We start from the raw sequence: 18,433 nt of genomic DNA on the forward strand, positions 1-18,433 counted from the left end.
TACTCACTGGTGGGGCAGCATGAGAAGCAGAAAAGACCTTGACTGTGTAAGTGCTGCTCAGCAGTAGCTAAAACATCCCTGTGTTATCAACACTGTTTCCAGCACAAATCCAAAACGTAGCCCTGTACTAGCTACTATGAAGAAAATTAACTCTATCCCAGCTAAAACCAGCACATTCTCCACCCCTTATTCAATACCATTTACATCATGCTCAGGCCCCACACTATCCAATACAACCTCATTAACCACCACCACCCTTCCCGTCCTTTGATACAATACACAGATACCATTCCCTTAGTCTATGGACCACCCCTGTGAAATGTCTGTAAGATGCCCATAAATGTCCACTGAGTTCATTCAGTCCACGACTTTGGGCTTCATCCGTTATGGTGGTCACTGAGAACAGGAGAGGTGGTGTGTGGCGTGGAGTTATTGGGCACCAAAGCCAGCTCAGGTCGAGTAGCTGCTGCACTTGCACTGCTTCTTGTAAGGCTTGTCCTCCATTGGTTCAGGTGGTTCCTGCTATAGTAATTCCTATAACATGCAACTCAAATCATGGGTGACAACAATTTAAAGGTATATCCATTACAATCTCCACCCCTGGTCCCTTTGGGCCAGGTTATAGGGTTTAACATTGCAATTAACTCCTCCCCTTGCCCCTGCTCCGGCCTGGACTTATCCACAGACTGCAGTCCCTTAGGGGAGTACCTGCTCCAAGTGAAGCCTTATCTATGAGCCACAGTCTCTCCAGGGGTATACCTGCTGCGGTATAGACTTATCCACAGCCACAGACGCCTCAAGATGTACCTTCTCCAGTGTGGCCTTATCCTTGGGCCACAATCCCTTCAGAGGTATACCTGCTGCAGTATAGACTTACCCACAGCCACAGATGCTTCGGGGTGTCCTGCTCACGCATGTGCTCATCCACAGGTCACAGTCCCTTTGACTTGAGTTCACACTGGAGTTCCAGCCTATCCAGTACAGCAGCACAGAAACAGCAGCGATGCCCTGGCCATCTGCCAGCCCAGGCGCAAGGCCATTGCTGTTATCAAAATGTTCCCAGGCACAGCAGACTTGGATGATCAGCAGTACAGCAGCACAGCAAGCTGCAAAAGCAAAAAGCAGCCACTAACAAGCACTAGACTCTAATATATGGTAAGGCAAGCAAGCCCCATGGCAAGCACAGAAGCCTGCCAATTAATAGCTAAACAGCAATAACAGCTATAAATCCGATCTAGCACATTCCAATCAAACCTGAAATTATCTTGAACCCTTTGAGCCCCACATTGGGTGCCAAAAAGGACTGTTGTGGTTTAACCCTAGCCGGCAACTATGTACCACACAGCTGCTTGCTCATTCCCTAATGAAAACACCTCTGTATTATCAACACTGTTTCCAGCACAAATCCAAAACATAGCCCCATACTAGGTACTATGAAGAAAATTAACTCTGTCCCAGACAAAACCAGCACAGGATGACAGCCAGGACTTACCATACTCTCAACCAAAATGAAGAGTCTGCTTAGCTGAAAAATGAAGACAGACTTCAAGGTCACAAATGAACTGAAGCAAGAATAACGTGAAAAAGAAGAGGGAGAGTCCACATCAACAATAACATCTGATTTACAGTTCCAAGCAAACACACAAGGAGACATCATCTGCTATCAACTTCTGCATGATCATCGTGTTCACATTTGAAACAGCAATCAGGTACACTGGCTGCAAGGCTCTTCTGCACTGTGAGCTTCTGAAAGTGGTTTTTTTGTAGTGCTATGGACTACCAGGCCTGTTACTGAAGGTGACCTTTTTAAAGAGAGGTAGCCTTTGAGCAAAGAAGCAGCATGCAGGTTGCATTTGAAGTGTCTGTTGTGACATTTTAAATTGTACATGAGATGGTGCAGAGAAAAGGGAAGAAAAAAAACCCCAACCAATCTCAAACTTTGAAACCTGAATCAGGACAAATAAATCACAACTACCAAATACTAAATAATCAGTAGTGTACTAAAAGTAAGGAATCTATAGATAGGTCCATCACCAGTTAGAAACAACTCTCTTGCACTGCATCAGGTCAATTGTTAAAAGTCATGTTTCGTTGTCTTTAGAGCTCAGCAGCTAGGGATATAAATTCTACTAGCAAGTCCACGTTCTGTAAACAGCTGAGCCAAACAAAGAATATTATGGAAGCTTGATCCTGGATATGGAGACTATAATGTTGAGGACTGGCAGACTCATATAGATACAAAGAAGCTAGATGACAATGCCATAAATTCTACTTTTCCTCTGCAGGCAGAAAGTGGCACGAGAAATCTTCAGGCCAGTGATCAGAAAACTGAAAACTCTGAGAATAAAAGTTACAATTTTATAAGAACTGACATGGCTACAAAAATGTTTCATTATTACATCCAGTAAATGTTATTTCTTCATTACCAAACTAATTTAAACAGACCTTTAGTATATGCAGGTAAATCCAAAATAAGCGCATAAAGCTAAGCCTTTGTATAGAGGTATGTATTACAGTTGACTCAATTTTAGCATCTTTTGTTCTAGGGAGGCTGTGTGAAAGGAAAGGTTTTTGCATTTCTATCAAGTTTCCAGAACTGGAAGTTTCTTTCATGGGAGTTCATTTAAAATGTTCAGCTAGCTCTATACCAGAGTTCCTCATTGTTAATAACCTGACTTTCATAACACTTTTATGCAAACAGGTTGTCATATGTTACAGACAAGCCACTAAAATCCAGAAAAAACAGCTGTTAAAAATGTCAGGAGTGCATAATTGAAATATGCAGACCACGGGGGTTTTTTTCATAAGTGCAATTTTTATAGCACTTAGTATGTTCTAAGCACAGCTCTAGCTAACCTGCAAATTCCCAACATGGTAAAAGTTGCCTTACACATTGCCTTGCACAAAAAAAAGAAAGAAAAAAAAGAAAAAAGGAAGAAATGCTTCACAGTCACCTTCTGATTAAGATGAGTGAAATTTTTGTTAAAATGAACTTCCCAAAAATTACACTTCTACGCTGTCATGGGCCCAAGGACTACACTCACCATTCCGTACTAGCACCTGCCTCTTCTCCAAGACCAGACTTTTTCCCTTCTGTTCTCTTCCGTGCAGCGGAAGACCAAATTAATTTCAGACTGGGGCAAGGTCTGCGCTGAGCTCAAAGAGCAGATTCGCCTGTGGATATAACACAGAATGTTGTTCCTCATCTGTTCTTCAAAGAGTTTCATGTGAACCTTGTGACGGATGAGACATTATTATCTGTCATCAGAAAGAAATCTAACCACAAGTCTGAAATTGAAAGTAATGCCTGTATATACCCAGGTGGGAGGGAGCAGGGTGAAAGTTTAGCTCATTATGCATGGCTGCTGTTCCACCTTCCCCACATAACTGTCACCACCATAGGCCTTGGCTATGTAACAGTGCATGTACATACACGTAAGTAATGTAACTGACTGCTATTAGGTTAGGTGGCATTTTAAGAGTGTATTAATGACGACAGGAATTAAAGAGAAAAACCTTATCCTTTAGCTTGGATTTACGCACATACACTAGTTAAAGGACTACAGAGACAGCGTCATACGTAGCCCCGCTGCGCTACCTAACACCCCGCAAAACAGCTGAGCCACTAGTAAGCCATGTAACATTCCCACACACTTATAACCCTAAGTTTTATTGGTTTCTTTTACCTGACGCTGTAACGTCATCACCAGCACGGACCGGGCTACCCCACAAGCTTTTCTCACCTCACAAGCTGCCGCTGCCTCGCCCACAGACGGATGCTCAGGCACGGGTGGCTGCAAGCGCTGTGAGGAGCCCAGCCGCCCCCTCCCCGCCGCTCCCAGGGGCGCCGGCGGCGGGGCACGAGGCACCCAGCACGCGACGGGCCGTTACAGCCCCCGCGAGAGCCGCGCGTGCACGGCGCCGCCGAGCCCTCGTGCGCGGGGAAGCGGGGCGGCCGCCGCGGGCCACGTGACCTGCGGGCGCCATGGCCGCCGCGGCCTGGGGTTCCCGCGTCGTGGCGGGGGGCGACGAGGACGGCGACAGCGACGAGGACGGCTGGGATATCGGCGTCGTGCGGCATGAGCCGCAGGTGGGGCTAAGCCTCTCCGCGCCCGGCGCCCTCGAGCTGGGGCCTGCGGCCGGGCGGTCTCGGGGTGGGGTAACGTGAGGGAGGGGGCGTCGGCCTGAAGCCGCGGTGAGGGGAGTGGGGCTCGGTGGGTCTCACTGAGTCTCACTGACGAGGGCGGCCTCGGGAGAGGCTGCAGCTGGCACCTCCTCCGTGATTATTTCCTAGCTGGGTAATGGTGTTTTACCCTTAATCCAGGGGTAAATAAAACTTAAATTTGGGGGGTTTGTCTTGTTACATAAAATCTTAATGTTTCTTTTAAACACTTTTCTCCCCTTTAAAAACAGACCCCAGTCACTATTTCAACATGAGAACACATTTGAAAGTGACCAGAGGCCTATAAAGCTGTTTTATATCTTAATTCTCTGAGTCCGTTTCCTGCTAACATGAAGACTTAAGTGATTTTATTGCATCTGATAAGTGTGATGAATCTGATAGTGTGAGGCAGAGGGAGATTCTGCAAGGCTTTTTTAGCCCGTAGTTTGTCTCGTGGCTGGAATTGGGAAATAGAAGTAGCTGAATACTTGCAGTACTCTTACTGAAGGTTATAGTTGGTTTTTCAGTGGCCTTGATCTTTAAATCAAGGTTCCCATCCAGAGAGGTGCATTATTTGGAGATTGTTGGCTGTGTAGAACAAAAATTTGGCTAAATTATTATATTGTCTGTTTCTCACCTTTGGTTTTCTAGACACAAAGCACCTATTAAAACCTTTACAAAAGTTGTTGGAAAGGTAGACTACAGTGTGCTGGGGAAAATTGTGTAATTCTGAGTTCTCATGTTATGACTTCAAATTTATGATGAAATATGACTTCTCTTCTTTCCCTACCCACTTCTGTCTCCAAAGGACTAGTGAGTAGTCCTGAACTTATTGGTGTATGTAAGTGTTTTGTATAATCTAGATAATGCCAGCAGCAATCTTCAGCTGCATCTGCACCTTTAATAGAGAACAAATCTGTGATGCTTCTGAAAGGAACTTGAATCAGGCAACTGTCTGATGCATAAACTAGTCTTTTGGTCAGGGCATTTTTCAGCCAAATCGTTTATGATGCAGCAGCACAAATATCTCTGCTACCACAGGAGTAGAAGGAAAGAGGAACAGTAACCCTTTCCAGCAGTGGATTCATGCTGGATGAAGCCAGACAGCTAGTCATTGAGCTACATTACCCCAAACTGTAACTTTTATGCCTGATCGTGTTGGATATATTTTTAATGCCGTGCTTTGCAACATGTGAAATGTACAAAAAAAGGTAAAGAAATGTGTTGTGACATTTTTCTAGCACCAAAAGGTGAAAAGGAATCTTAGCTGAAATCAAATACCATTAAGAAAAACTGAGAGCAGTGTAGGAGGATAGCAGGTCTGTTGAGAAAGGTTCCATTCTCTGAAAATGTAAATATCTTCTTTCTGAAAAGTTAATTTCAAAACTTATGTTTTACAGTAGAGCCTAAGCAGGTCTACAGAAGTGGAAGAAGGAAAGTCTTACCTTGCTTCCATCCCTGCCCCCACCCCGCTTTGTCCTTACAGAGATCATTAGTACTTTTATACTGACATCAAGCTGTAGTTTTTACCTTGAAACAGTTACTAGGTTTTGACTTAACTTTTCTTTGCTTATCTAGCAGTTGGATCAAATGTTGCAGGCAGACAAGAAAGAAGCATTAAAGAAAGCTCTGTTTCGTGGTGATGTGTCATTAATTGAAGAACTTTTAAACTCAGGTGAGGAAAGTCAGTTATGAAGTTGAATATTTTTAATTCAACTTGGCAAGAATTCTAAAGCTTTGAAGTTTCTTGTTTCAAAATAATGTGTCGGGTGTATGTAGAAATATGTAAATGTTGCCAATACAGGATATAAACTCTTATTTTAAAGATGAAATTACTTTTTCAGTGACTCAGCATGCTGTATTCCAGCAAATTCCTTCCAATTTATATTTATTTTGTCAGTCAGGAGCCCTGAAAATTGAGAAAACTATGTGTGAACTATGAAATAAGGTGTTTCTTTGTTTTCAGATGCACCTTTAACCTGAAAATATCAATTACAAACACTGAATTTGAGGTGGTTTAAATTGAGAGTGAGAATTCAGTGTGTGGTCTTACTTTGGTGTTGAAGGTTGCTGGGGGAGGGGGTGGGGAGGGGAGGCTGGCTTTTTTGGTTTAATGCTCCCCCAGTTTGGAAATTCCATTTTTTTTTCTCACTCATAGCACTGTTAAGTTTCTGGTATGTGCCCTGTATAATACTGCTGCCCTGGCAACATCAGCTGGACAAAGATTTTGTGATTCTGAAAGATCTAATAGGGGTTATGTGGCATTTGTCACTAAAAAGTAGTTTGTCTAAACACTAAAAGCCTTTCTCCCTGTCTGTTACTCAGTGTTTCTCTGTAATGTGTTTCTGTTATTCAGTGTTAGGAGGATTGGCTCACTTCTTGAAGCATCCAGGACAATCAAAAACTGCATAGCTGAGTTGACCTGCCTAGTGATAATTGTCAGGAAGTTCTGCTTCAGCAAGCAAGCAGAATATAGTACCCAAGAGCTTGTTCTCTGAGGAAAATCTGTCTTACAGCTGAAGAAAGTAGTTTCCTAGTTAGCAATGGGTTTTTCTGAGTTTTAAAACAACAACATTACTTGCCCTTTTAGAAGACAACTGTTTCTCGCCACAGTGGGGAATGGTTTTCTTTTTAAATTAAGTAAAAACTATTGCACGGGCTGAAACACAGAGGTGTAATACTGAGTGAAATTCGTCTTCTGTCTTGCTTTGAGAAAATATGTTCTAAGTAGAGTTTTTAGTGATGTCTGTGCATCAGATTGCTTAATTGTTTTGTTACAGCCATCCATTTTTAATTGCTTCTATTTCAGTCAAACAGCAATAGTTCACTTTCTGTGTTGATGTCTGCCACATCATGAGCAGTTCTATGCTGTTGGAAGATGATAACAGGTATCTGTAAGAGCGTAAGGTCAAGCCAAAGATTCCTGTAGTCCAGTGTCCTGTCCCCTGAAATGCACAAGGCAGTATCACAAGAGAATCTATCGTTTCCTGAAAATATGATGAACAATACATTTTGAGCCATCCAGTACTGTCCTGCAGAGCAGTAGGACACAATGCCTCTCTAACAGGGAGGTGTTTCTGAGGAAAGGTGACATTGTCCTTCAGAGGATCAGTGCTCACTCAGATTAAATCTTTGCCTCCAAAGTTGCCTTTAGTGTATGTTCAGTAGAGCTTGTAGGAGGCTCCCTACCAGCACTCAACCAAACTCAGGGTTTGTGTTGGAAGTGGATTTCCTAGCAACGGTTGTGGCCCTTCTTTCAGGTAGAACGAGAACATGTTGTCTTCTGGCTTGCTTAGCCATTGCTTTGGTGCTGAGGCAGTTTCGCAGAGCTCCTTTAGGAGATAGACAAGCACAATGTCTTCTCTTACTCCTCCTATAAAATGGCAACATACTAAGAACAAGTTTCTGAAGTGCGCATCACAAAAAGTAATGCAAGCAAGTAGCAGGTTCAAAGGTGACTTTGGCATTTTGGTCTGCTTTGGGAGTAAAACACTTAACGCTATCTAATTCATATGCTCATTTTCCTCAAATGAAATTAAAAGTTATGACCTCATGACAGTTTAGTCTGATCAAAGATACAGCTACAGTCAAATCCTCTTTCCTGTTTTCATTCAGCAGTCTGTTCCACTCCTATCTTTGCATGAGTGGTGGAGCCCATCTTATCTTTTGTGAGTCAGCTCAGGGAATTAAAGGAGTAGTAAACTGGGAGGGGGGGGTGAATAATTTTTCAGACAGTTTAGGACTCTGAACCCTGAGTCAGATGAGAACCATAGCTGGCCCAGCAGTGGGAGACATCAGCAGCTCTGATTTAACTCAGCTTTAAGGTATTGTGGAACCACAGCACAAAGTGCTGACAGTTAAAAGAAATCAATACTTCTATTGGAGAGAAGTGTTCTAGAATCAAGCATTTTAGAACTTTTCCCTCAGATAAATTTGGTCTGAATGCGAATGGATTCTAATACTAAGAGCTGTTCTTAAACTAAGTGAAAGTCCTTCAAGACCTCATTTTTTTTGGTGTCAAACATGGATTTATTTAGCATAAAAAGCTGTATGTAGAAATTGATCATAGTTCTTCAGGCATTACCTTGTCAACCTTTCTGAATTTGAGGTTACATTTTTCTGTATGAAAACAGCCTTTCTACTATAACTATTATTAACCACAGTCAACAAAATATCTGAAAGAAGTACAGGAGAAACTGTAGTAAACACAGAAAGAACATCATTCTTCCTTTGCTGTTCTTTTGCTTTGCCATTATTCACATGCTTCATATAGTTTCTGCTGTAGAGCATGTCTAGGGCCAGAATGTATTTCCCCCCTATTCCTGGTTAAAGAGGAGGACAGTTGTCTGTAACTCAGATTATAAGAAAGAATATTGTATCTGCTTTGCCTCCTAGACATAATTCGTGAGGTTGTGTGGCTGAAAAGCTCCTCTGCTCATGCCCACAAAGGAACACAGAGGGACAGTGAGACCCCAAATAATAGTGTGGCCCAGCTCTTCCCAGGCCTGTCAAGGAAGCCATCAGCCCATCACAGACCCATCTCCACAAGCCCAGAGGAGCAGAGAGGTCCAAGGGCAGGCAGGAACCCAAATTATGGACTCAGAGGAAGGAACTCCCAGGGCTGGTATAGGGCTCTTGTGCCTGGATGCCAGCAACTGCAGAGACTGGAGTGAGTGAAAGGATGTGCCAGCCACAGGAGTGGGACCAGGGGTCAGAGACCCATGTGTCCATGATGGAGGAGATCTGTCTATCCCAAAAGGGAGCAGGATGAGACCGTTGGTGCTCTCTGTGTTCACATGAGTGCTCTGTCTGTTTGCGTTGATTGGGGTGGCTGTTGGTGTATGTGTGTGCCTGCTGGGAGTACACGTTCAGCATCAATACTGGTTGGACCTGGGGGCGTGGAATTGCGGCAGCCTCGCCTCTCTCTGGCTGTTGGATCTGGCCTGATTTTTCACTAAAAATTTTTTTCTGGCCTTCTTCAGGGCCATTGTAAATGCTAAACTAATGCTGCTTACTTCAAGAACAGCTCATGTAATGAGAGAGTCTGAGTAGTAACCAAGAGGAGGCATTTCTGGTTCAGTCAACAACTCCTATAACCATGCAGCCAAGCAGCAACATGACTGTTACTGTTTCAGTTGTCCTTTCTTTGTCTTCCTCTGAGACTCTAGCTGGTTTGCATTGCGACTTTCACACCACATGGTACTACAAAGTCACTACAAAGGTGGCAGAAGACCATCCAGGACAAACAAACTGTAACGCAGCTTTGACATTTCATTGCTAAAAAGACAGTTCTACCTTTAGGACTTAGAAAAAGCACCAGCATCGTGGCAGATACTGTCTGCCATACATGTAAAGAAAGTAGTGAGGAAAATACCTTCTCAAGAGTCTCTGTATGCCTGCCAAGTAGATCTTTTGTCACTGTTCTTCAGATTTGTATTAAAATAAAAAGCTCTAGATGGGAGCTCTGGTCACATGGATTGCTTTTCTTCTTAAGAGGAAAAGGGACTTCTTAAGGCTGACAGAGTGCCAGCTTTCTGGTATTCCTTTCCTACTAGTGTTACTTCAGTGGGCTGTTGGATATCAGACTTTCTAAATTATTGAAGTGACTTGTCTACAAGGAAGTCCACATATGACTTCTAAGGGATACTTGCTGGCTCCCCTTGTAGAACTTGTCTGTGGCTTCAATGAAACGTTTCGTATACTGCAGACAAACTGGCATGTTGTGACATTAAGGATTGCAGCTAGTATATATGCATTACTAAGAAGATTTGATCATGAATTCTGTGGCTTGCAGATGTTACAGGTGTTGAAGCACTCCAACACCTGGCTTTCATTGAATGTTACTTCTTTACTGATCGCTTCTACAACTCCAGTGATCTTAAACAGTTGAAGAATCAATCCCAGAGCGGTGATCTGTTACTCCCTCAGCTTTAATGACTTGATGTTGCTACACTGAGCACATCTTGGACAAAATACCAAGGCAGGGAAAGTACACACACATTTTGCATGAAAAGGTATGCATGTAGCTCAACTGTCACAAATTTCTTAGGAGAGTTTTGGTTTTTTTCAGAGCTGTCTCTTGTGAAGAAGTATTTTTGATTATCCATACTCACTGCTGGACTAATATGGAGCCAGCTGATGGAAACTATTATAAAGAAAGTAATATTTGAGGAAGGATTGAAGGAAAAATGATTCTTCTTATTCCAAAAATGTATAGAAATTTTTATTTGAAAATTGTCAGATGAGTATCTCGGTCTGGTACTTGGTTCTTGGTGAATTTGGGAGGGCTGTCTGGCAAGCTTACTTCTAGCCACAAAGGAAGATGTGGCTATTATGGTAACAAACAAATCTGGTGATTTGGGCTGAATCTTGCATAATCGTCTATTTCTTGTTTCCATCAAGATAATATTTTGTTAGTACTGAATGCAAAACTAGTATCTGCTAGTTAACTGTCTTGCAAGACAGAGCATAAAAGGAGCTGTGAAGCAGGAAAACCCTAGTCTCTTAATAGCCTGGATCTTAATAGCCTGACAAGCAAGTTGCTTCCACAGCAGTCACTTGGCAAGAATCAAGATTTTTCATTTTGATTGAGGAAATAAGTAGACATATAAGTGGAGAAAACAGAGATTCTATGCACTTCTCTGAAGTTATTTTTGTGGCTAAATTTATTACTTACTTTTTTTTTAATGTAGTCTTTCTGTGGTGCTTAACTTCTTGAGCTTCCTTGGTGTCAGTGCTAAAAGTTGTTTTCTGGTATTCTGGATAAAGGTGTATTAAAAAAATGAAAATGGTGTAAGAGACTTCTCTCCCTAGGGCTAAATGCAAACAGTGTGTAACCTTTATAATGATACATATTAAGAGTAAAGTTTATAAAATGTATGTTTATTGTGGTGCAGTTTTATGATTTTAGTATCTTTAAATTTTGACAGGTGTAAGCATAGAATCTGGCTTTCAGTTTGGATGGACTCCCCTGATGTGTGCTGCCAGTGTGGCTGATTTTGCAGTAGTGCGTCTTCTTCTGGACAGAGGTGCTAATGCATGTTTTGAAATAGGTAAGAAGTGAATGAAGAATATTGGCCAGTAATGCTCAGTACCAGACATTGTCCTATCCTTATTCTCTTTTTACATATATAGGGAAAAAAATCAAAGTTCACAATGGAACTGGGACCTAGCCTAGCTTTCACAGTTTTGAAGTTAAAGTAGTAGTTTTAAAGCAAAAATTATGTTCTTGGAACTGATCTGTATTCAGTTGATGGGTTTTCTTGTTCTTGCTCTCTCATTCTATCTCCCCCCCCCTCCCATTCCCAAGTACTTTTTTTGAAAAGGGTGTTTGGAAATACTTATTCAAGAATTCTAGGATAAAGTTGTAGAGTTAAAACTTCCTTTATTTGATCCTGTTATGAAGTATGTACATGCAGAAAACAGCTAGAATCCCAAACAACAGGAATAGCTTTCCAGTTAATGGGAAATGAATGTGGACTTCTCTAAAACTAGAGCACAATTTTTCTATTAAGTGAAAACTATTCTTCAGTGTGTTACTAGGTCACCTGTTTTCTGCAAGAGTTCAGTGGAGCTTCTAAGTAATATCAGTTCCTCTTTGAATTTTTATGGCTTAATAGTAACTTTTTCGTACTTAAACTGTGGTTATTTTCCTTCTCTTTCATTGTGTTGGAAGATATTCCAAGTTCAAGAAAAGACATTGCAACATGGAAGAAACTGATGTGACACACGATATTGCCAAGTACATAAAAGCAGTGATCTTATTTTCCAGTAACTTGCCAATATTTGTAATAGTAGTAGACTGAAATGCAGATGGTACAAATCTGGCTCTGAAAATTTTCTTGAACTTCTCAGCAGCTGATCAGAGTATAAGATTAGAGTAGATTGCCTCCACCAAAAGCAATTATGCCTTCAAATTACTGTCCTTGTAGCCAACTTCAGAGAACTTCCATGTGGCTGCCTACAACTTCTACCTGTTCCTTGTTTATGGCTGTAGAGAGCTATAAATGGGGCAGAAACTGCTATGGATAGCAGTTTCGGCTGACCAGTTAACGAACATGCATGGCATTTTTTCAGTGTCTGACTAACTCTATTTGCCCTAAGTGGCACCTTGCTAGGATCAGGTTTCTCGGCTTGTTTCCCTGTTCGTCTGTGTAGGGAAACAGTAGCTAGGGCATACGTGCAGCAGAGTGCTGTCCAGCTAGGAACAGTCTTGCAAGTCATTGATTCAGGTCAGGCCACATGTGTTCAGTAAAGCTGTGCCATCGTGAAGGGTACTAAATGTTACCAGTCCTGCTGCTTTTTTTACATCAGCAGGCAATCACATAAGTGATCCTATACTAATTATCCTGTAATAATTATCCTGTAATAATCCTAATAATAGCTATACTGTTAATCACCTTTTGGCACATTTCAGTCATTCTTTGTGAGTGGTTACTTAATTTTACCCTTTTTGGTAGTCATGAAGAACAGGGAACTAATGTAGCATTCACTATGCAATGGGATCAGAATGCCGCATCTTTGAGGAGTTAATTCACTGGCTCTTCTGGGTTTTTCAGCTAGGCTGAACATAAACTAATCTTTTTTGCAGTCTCGTACCAGTTCTCTGCAGAAGAGAAACCTGAGAATTTTAAGGTGTTTCTTCCCCTTCTTCTCTTGCTCACATGTATGAGCTATAGGTAGGCTAACAGAAACAAATTTCCCCCTCTTTATCACTACCTGAAATACTGAATACAAATATAACTACAGGTTCCTCCTAAATATCAATCCCAGATTAACGGTGCTTATCACTACCTTTGTTCAAAGTCCTGCCATCTTTCTGTTCATGTTGTTATTGATAACCTGCTTAAGCATTTTGAGTAACAGTCTGTCAGTGTATCAAGTAATCTACTGAAATGTTGATTGCTTACTGTTCAGGAGTTTAAGTGACTCTCTGAAACTTAATTTTTCATTTAACTTACTGATTTATGTGTGTTAGAACTTCTACAAGAGGTAGTTGAAGATTAAAAGATGGCATATTAAAAAAGCAGATTAATTTCAATGCAACACTAAGGTCTTTGGCTGGAGGAGTGGAGGACAAGAAGTGGTGAGAAATAAAGAAAGTAGAGCAGATAAGGGGTAGAGTACATAACAAACTTCTCGTGTTTAATAAAATCTGACCTCAGCTGAAGAATAAAGGTGTTAATGCATACACGGTCTTAAAATTTCTACAAGAAAGTTAGGAAATATGTTGTAACACTTCATGGTATGGTCTGAAGTAGGTACAGCTAAAATTATACTTGTTAAAAGAAATTGTTAAAGGCGTGCTTGAACTTGTGAACAAGTTTGTGCAATAAGCAAAATGGGCAGTTACTCAAATGGCAGTCTTCTAATTGACTCTAGGGCCAACTAACTCACTAAGGTCCTGGAGGTGTGATGCTTCCCATATCTCTGTAGGAGAACCATGGGAAAGGAGATCTCCCCTGTTCTGTGGGCAAACCGCAGTGATGTACAATTCTGATTTGTGAGCAAAGGTGACATATAACACCCAGCTGGCTTCAGAGCTGGAGCAAATATGCCGGTTCCTCCTGATGAATCTTTATGGACTATATAGATGTTCTTTAAATCCACATCTAAAAACATACTTTTAATCCTCCTCTTACCATTACTGTGCCATAGTAGTCTGGTTTAGTAAACTCACTTCCTTCTCCTTAAGCTCTATAACAAAGCCTTGTTACTTTAACTGTACTTTGTATGGGCCTCTGTTCTCCCTAAAATTGATGTTGCTATGCGTTTACGATACATTTCATGCACTTTTTTTATCCATTGCAGTTAAATTCCTGTAAGCTGTTTCTTCCCTTGACAGTATTTTGGGGAGATGGGGAGGAACAGGGAGTGAATCTACTGGTGTGGAACAAGATTTGAGAAACAAGTGTTTATAGTTAAGCTCCTACTGGTTTTTTTGGGTACCTAAGAAGTATCCTAAACTTCAGTAGGAGCAGATGCTTTACTACTGCCATTCAGTCTCATCTTCCGGCGTATCTTCTCTTCTCTGATGCCTTTATCTTACCTGATAATTCTAGTGACATTCACTGGAAGGAAAACAAGTTTCTTACCCTTTTCTAAATATCTTAGAGTATCAGAACCCAATTAACAACTCTAGCAAACATAAAGGCTTTTAAAGGAACTTCTGGATTAGCATGGTATTTACATTTACATATGTAATTCTCTAACTGTAAGTTTCAAAACAGATAAGTACACTGTGCTGATGGCAGCATGTACTGCACATGCTTCAGAGGAAAACATCTTGAAGACTGTAGAACTGCTTCTATCAAGGAATGCTGACCCTAACCTTACTTGCAGGTACCAAAAAAACCCCATGACTGTACATACAGCATAAAATGTAATATTCATATACAGAGACATCTTTATAGACATAGCTATTTCTGGTTAAAATGACGTGTACTTCATTAACTTTTTGTAACTTCGCTGCTGTCTGTGTAAGGAGACATTAGTGTCCAGACATTTATTTCTCCTAGTACAGTCATTCATCTGAGTAAATAAGACTATGATCGGTTTTATCAAATTTAAGTATGTTCCTCAGCTGAACAAGATATAAATTTAAGATAAAAACTAATCTTAATACTTTGGTAGACTGTCGTATAAGGGCAAGAAATATGTCCTCTGCCTTTCCCTAATCATATTGCCTCTTCTGTATAAGGATGTAAGTTAAATCAGTTAATTCTTTATTTAAATTCATGTCCTCCTTTTGGGCTTTTTGTGGGTATCTAGCTATATTCCTTTCACAGACAGCCTCCTGTGGAAAAAGAAAACTTCTCTGTAAATAAAACACATGTATTCCAGTGCAATCTGGAATAATCCAGATTAAAAGGAGATTTAGTCACCTTTTGAAAACAAGTAGCAGCTTGTTTCTTGAAATTACCACTTTGCGTCTCAGCAGTCTGAAGCAGTGCATTGTGAGATGTCTGTAGCCGCATAGTCCGAAGCAATGTTTCATTTTGCACCAAAAATAAATTAATTCTGGGCTGACTCAGGATTAACTGTCCTCCCTCTGCTGGAAAAAAAAGATATCGTTTGGGTCAGATTGAAACTGCTTGTTTTTCAACTAACTGAAATTAATTTTTTTATACCACAGCTCTTTCACCACATTACCTGAGATATGTGGACTGTGTAGCCCTCTAAAAAGAACAGAATTGGAGGCCTTTTGGTTCTCATTAGTAGAATTCAATTGCATTGGGCCCCGAACCTCACTGTGAGCATAGTACTGATAGACAAGGAGGAAACATAGTTGTACTGAAGTGCCACTGATGTCTAGTACCAAATTTAAATGCCATTCATTTATTCTTATCAGAAAGGCTAAAAATTGTTCATGAAAGAAGAGAAAGCTATAGACTCTGAAATAATTACATATTGTTGCTGTCAGATAGCTGGGTGTTAGGATAAACATCTTGCTTTAAAAAATGGGAGAAGTCTTTGCATTATTAAACTTCGTCCTGGGTATTTGAAAATGTAAGCCAGAGTGCAAAGCTGCAGGTTTACATTTGGAAGGGCCTTTCGCTAAACTTTGGGGAAGAAAAAAAAAAAAAAAGTTTCGATTCTGACACAAGAGGTGGGAATTTTAAGGGCAAAACGTTATTTATAAACTTAGAGTATGTTATACATAGTTGGTCTCTATATACAAATATTTATTTGCTATCTCTTCGTTTCCGGAGACCTTGTGCTAACATATGAGTTATGCTTGCTTACATCAGATACAGTGTCCAGTTGTGGTTTTTTCGCTTTAGTAGTAGTCTTTCTCAAATGAAAAGGTAAATTAAGTGACAATCAGAAATGTCATATTTGTACCAAACAAAAGTAGGAGTTAGATGACAAGGTCTGGATTTTTCAGAAATCTTCATGCTGCTTTTTTTGCTTTCCAGTATTTGACATTGGTGCATACCACTCCATCATTAGAACTGCTCAGGCAGCAACTGCTGCTTCTCGTGGGCTTCTTCCACCCTGTTCTGAAACAGGGGGATAAAACACATCAAACCAGGTTCTGGGAAGATAAAGGATCAAAACAGACCCTCTATATGGCACTGCAGTCCCACTTCACCCATTTAATTAGAGCAAGCAGGATGTTCTGTGGAAGGGCATCAGAACTGTCAGTGAGTTGAGATTATTGTGAAAGTACTTCCTGTGTCATCAACTTACCACAGGTGTTAAGAACTAAGCTTCACATTGTTTGGCTGTCTCAGCACTTAAGAACCAGAATGCTTTTAGGAAGCCTCTCTTTTGTCCACCAACAATTGGAATGTGTGTGAATGCAAAGCAGAATACTTAACTTTGATGGAAGGTAGAGTTTGATATTTATCCTTGCTCTGGTGGGCTGCCAGGGCAGCCAGCAGGCTTTTTTATTTCATGTCATCTGGAGGTGATATACAGAAACCTGCAATTTTTCATGTCTAATTCGTGAAGTGTGCATGGAGCAGGGAAGGACTATTGAGAAATAAACCAATTTTTGAAATGCAGTCTAAGAAAGAAGATGGGTTTAGGAGTGGATAGGTAGATTGTTTCTTTGCAATAGGATAGAGTACTGAGGAGAAAGTATTCAGTAGAGTAACTTCCAATATTTTTGCTAAATAAAAATTGGGAACTGAATACTGATGGCTATAAAAACAGTTTTGTTAATGAGAATGTAGTGTGTCAAAGCATAAGTGCTAACTTATGCTTAAGTTAGCATAAGTTTTGCTAACTTAAGAGTTTTGAAAGATGAACAAGAAGTAAGGTAATGACTAGGTGAAACAAGAAGGCATTGTAAGACCTGCTCTGTATAGTCTTTGTAGACCTACTATAGCCCGAGTGCTTCATTTAAGTGAATGCTACCTTGAGAAATTTATTCTGCTTATCTTGTATCATTCACGTCTCTCTTGCTCCAAAATGTAAATTATATACTTTATCCTTTAGTAAGGCCTGGAAATATTTAAGCAGTCTTTTTTTAAAAACCTCTTTTAACCTGCAGTGCTTTCTTAAAGGTACACTGGTTTTATAATGTTAAGCTGTGATTTCGTTACAGGCAGAAGGAAAAGGCATGACCAACTGATAACTAAATTACTGCTGCTAGGATTACATGTCATAGGTTGCTTAGTAAATATGGATTTTAGTGATGACATCCTCCAAGTTCTTGTTTACGTAGAGTGAAAGGAACCTAATGGCTTTGCCAGTAAGGAGAGTATTTTGAGTTGATGTTTCATGCCAATATCTCTTTGTTAGAAGAAGATACAAATAGGTGAATGACTGAAACCTCCTTTATTTTGACATAAACTCTTTGATCTTGTTCTGTATGGGATATGTGGAGGTTTGATTTTGTTTGTGTGGCTTTTTTTCCCTTACTCTTAAAATTTCTAGCACAATTGAGCCCTGGTCAGTGACCAAGTCTTCAGTGTTTCTGCTCTAAAATGGTTATGAATTATGTCTGTGTTTAAAGAAAAGTCTTCAGAAAGTCTTTGATTTGTTTTTTTCTTTTTTTAGGGTGAGTATTATAAGAACTAGACCTTTGTCTGTCTTTTGTCATAGTACAGATTAAAAGTTGAGATTGCTCAGGTCTGGTATTAAGTTGCCTACGTATGTTCACTTATGCTTACATTCAGAGCAGTTTTGAGGAGTATCAAAAATGGTTTAATGATGAAAGTTTTGGTCTATTTTGCCCTCTTGAGAAGATGATAATCAAAGGTGGGAAATTTTCATCGCAGTGTTGCCCAGTTCACAAGATAGGTCTCTCTTCAGGTTGCGTAGTCGGAATAAAGCAATTGTGTAATACCTCAATTTTAGCAAGATATTTATTGCTACTGATAAGATAGTAAGTCTGCACTGTCTCATAATAATTTAAAAGACCTTGACATTATCATTGTGTGATAGTTAACCATGCCAAATGACAAACGGTACATTTCAGGAAAGGTAAATAGCCTGGGAAAAGTTAATGCACTACAGTGCATTTTATGGCTGGGGCAAGAAAATCAGGGAATTTAATACTGATTGAGTCAAGATCTTTGATCCACTTCTGAGCAAAAAATACCTTGTGATGTTATGCTATATTATATTTTATGCCTTTCAGAGAGTTTTTTATTCTAGCACTATGAACTCAGGACAGAAAGACTTATTATGTTGATCAAATGTCAGGACAGCGGGACTAAATATAAAAAATCAGATGCAAAACTACATTTACCAAAGTACCGCATTCATCTGGGCTATGTCCATATGTCTCTTCCCTCTCCTTGTCCAAGTTAGGGATTA

General features: G+C 40.4%; 1 protein-coding gene across 1 annotated transcript in view; it reads left to right on the forward strand.

Moving 5' to 3' along the window:
- Positions 1–3,985: 3,985 nt before the first annotated feature.
- The window catches only part of ASZ1 (ankyrin repeat, SAM and basic leucine zipper domain containing 1), a 40,570-nt gene continuing 26,122 nt past the window's right edge, over positions 3,986–18,433 (forward strand). The window contains exons 1-4 of the mRNA XM_072871722.1: positions 3,986–4,090; positions 5,741–5,837; positions 11,092–11,214; positions 14,392–14,503. Of these exons, the coding sequence (XP_072727823.1) occupies positions 3,986–4,090; positions 5,741–5,837; positions 11,092–11,214; positions 14,392–14,503 (437 nt within the window). The remainder of the gene's footprint in view (positions 4,091–5,740; positions 5,838–11,091; positions 11,215–14,391; positions 14,504–18,433) is intronic.

Source organism: Ciconia boyciana, chromosome 1 (assembly GCF_034638445.1).
Source record: "Ciconia boyciana chromosome 1, ASM3463844v1, whole genome shotgun sequence".
Taxonomy (NCBI): domain Eukaryota; kingdom Metazoa; phylum Chordata; class Aves; order Ciconiiformes; family Ciconiidae; genus Ciconia; species Ciconia boyciana.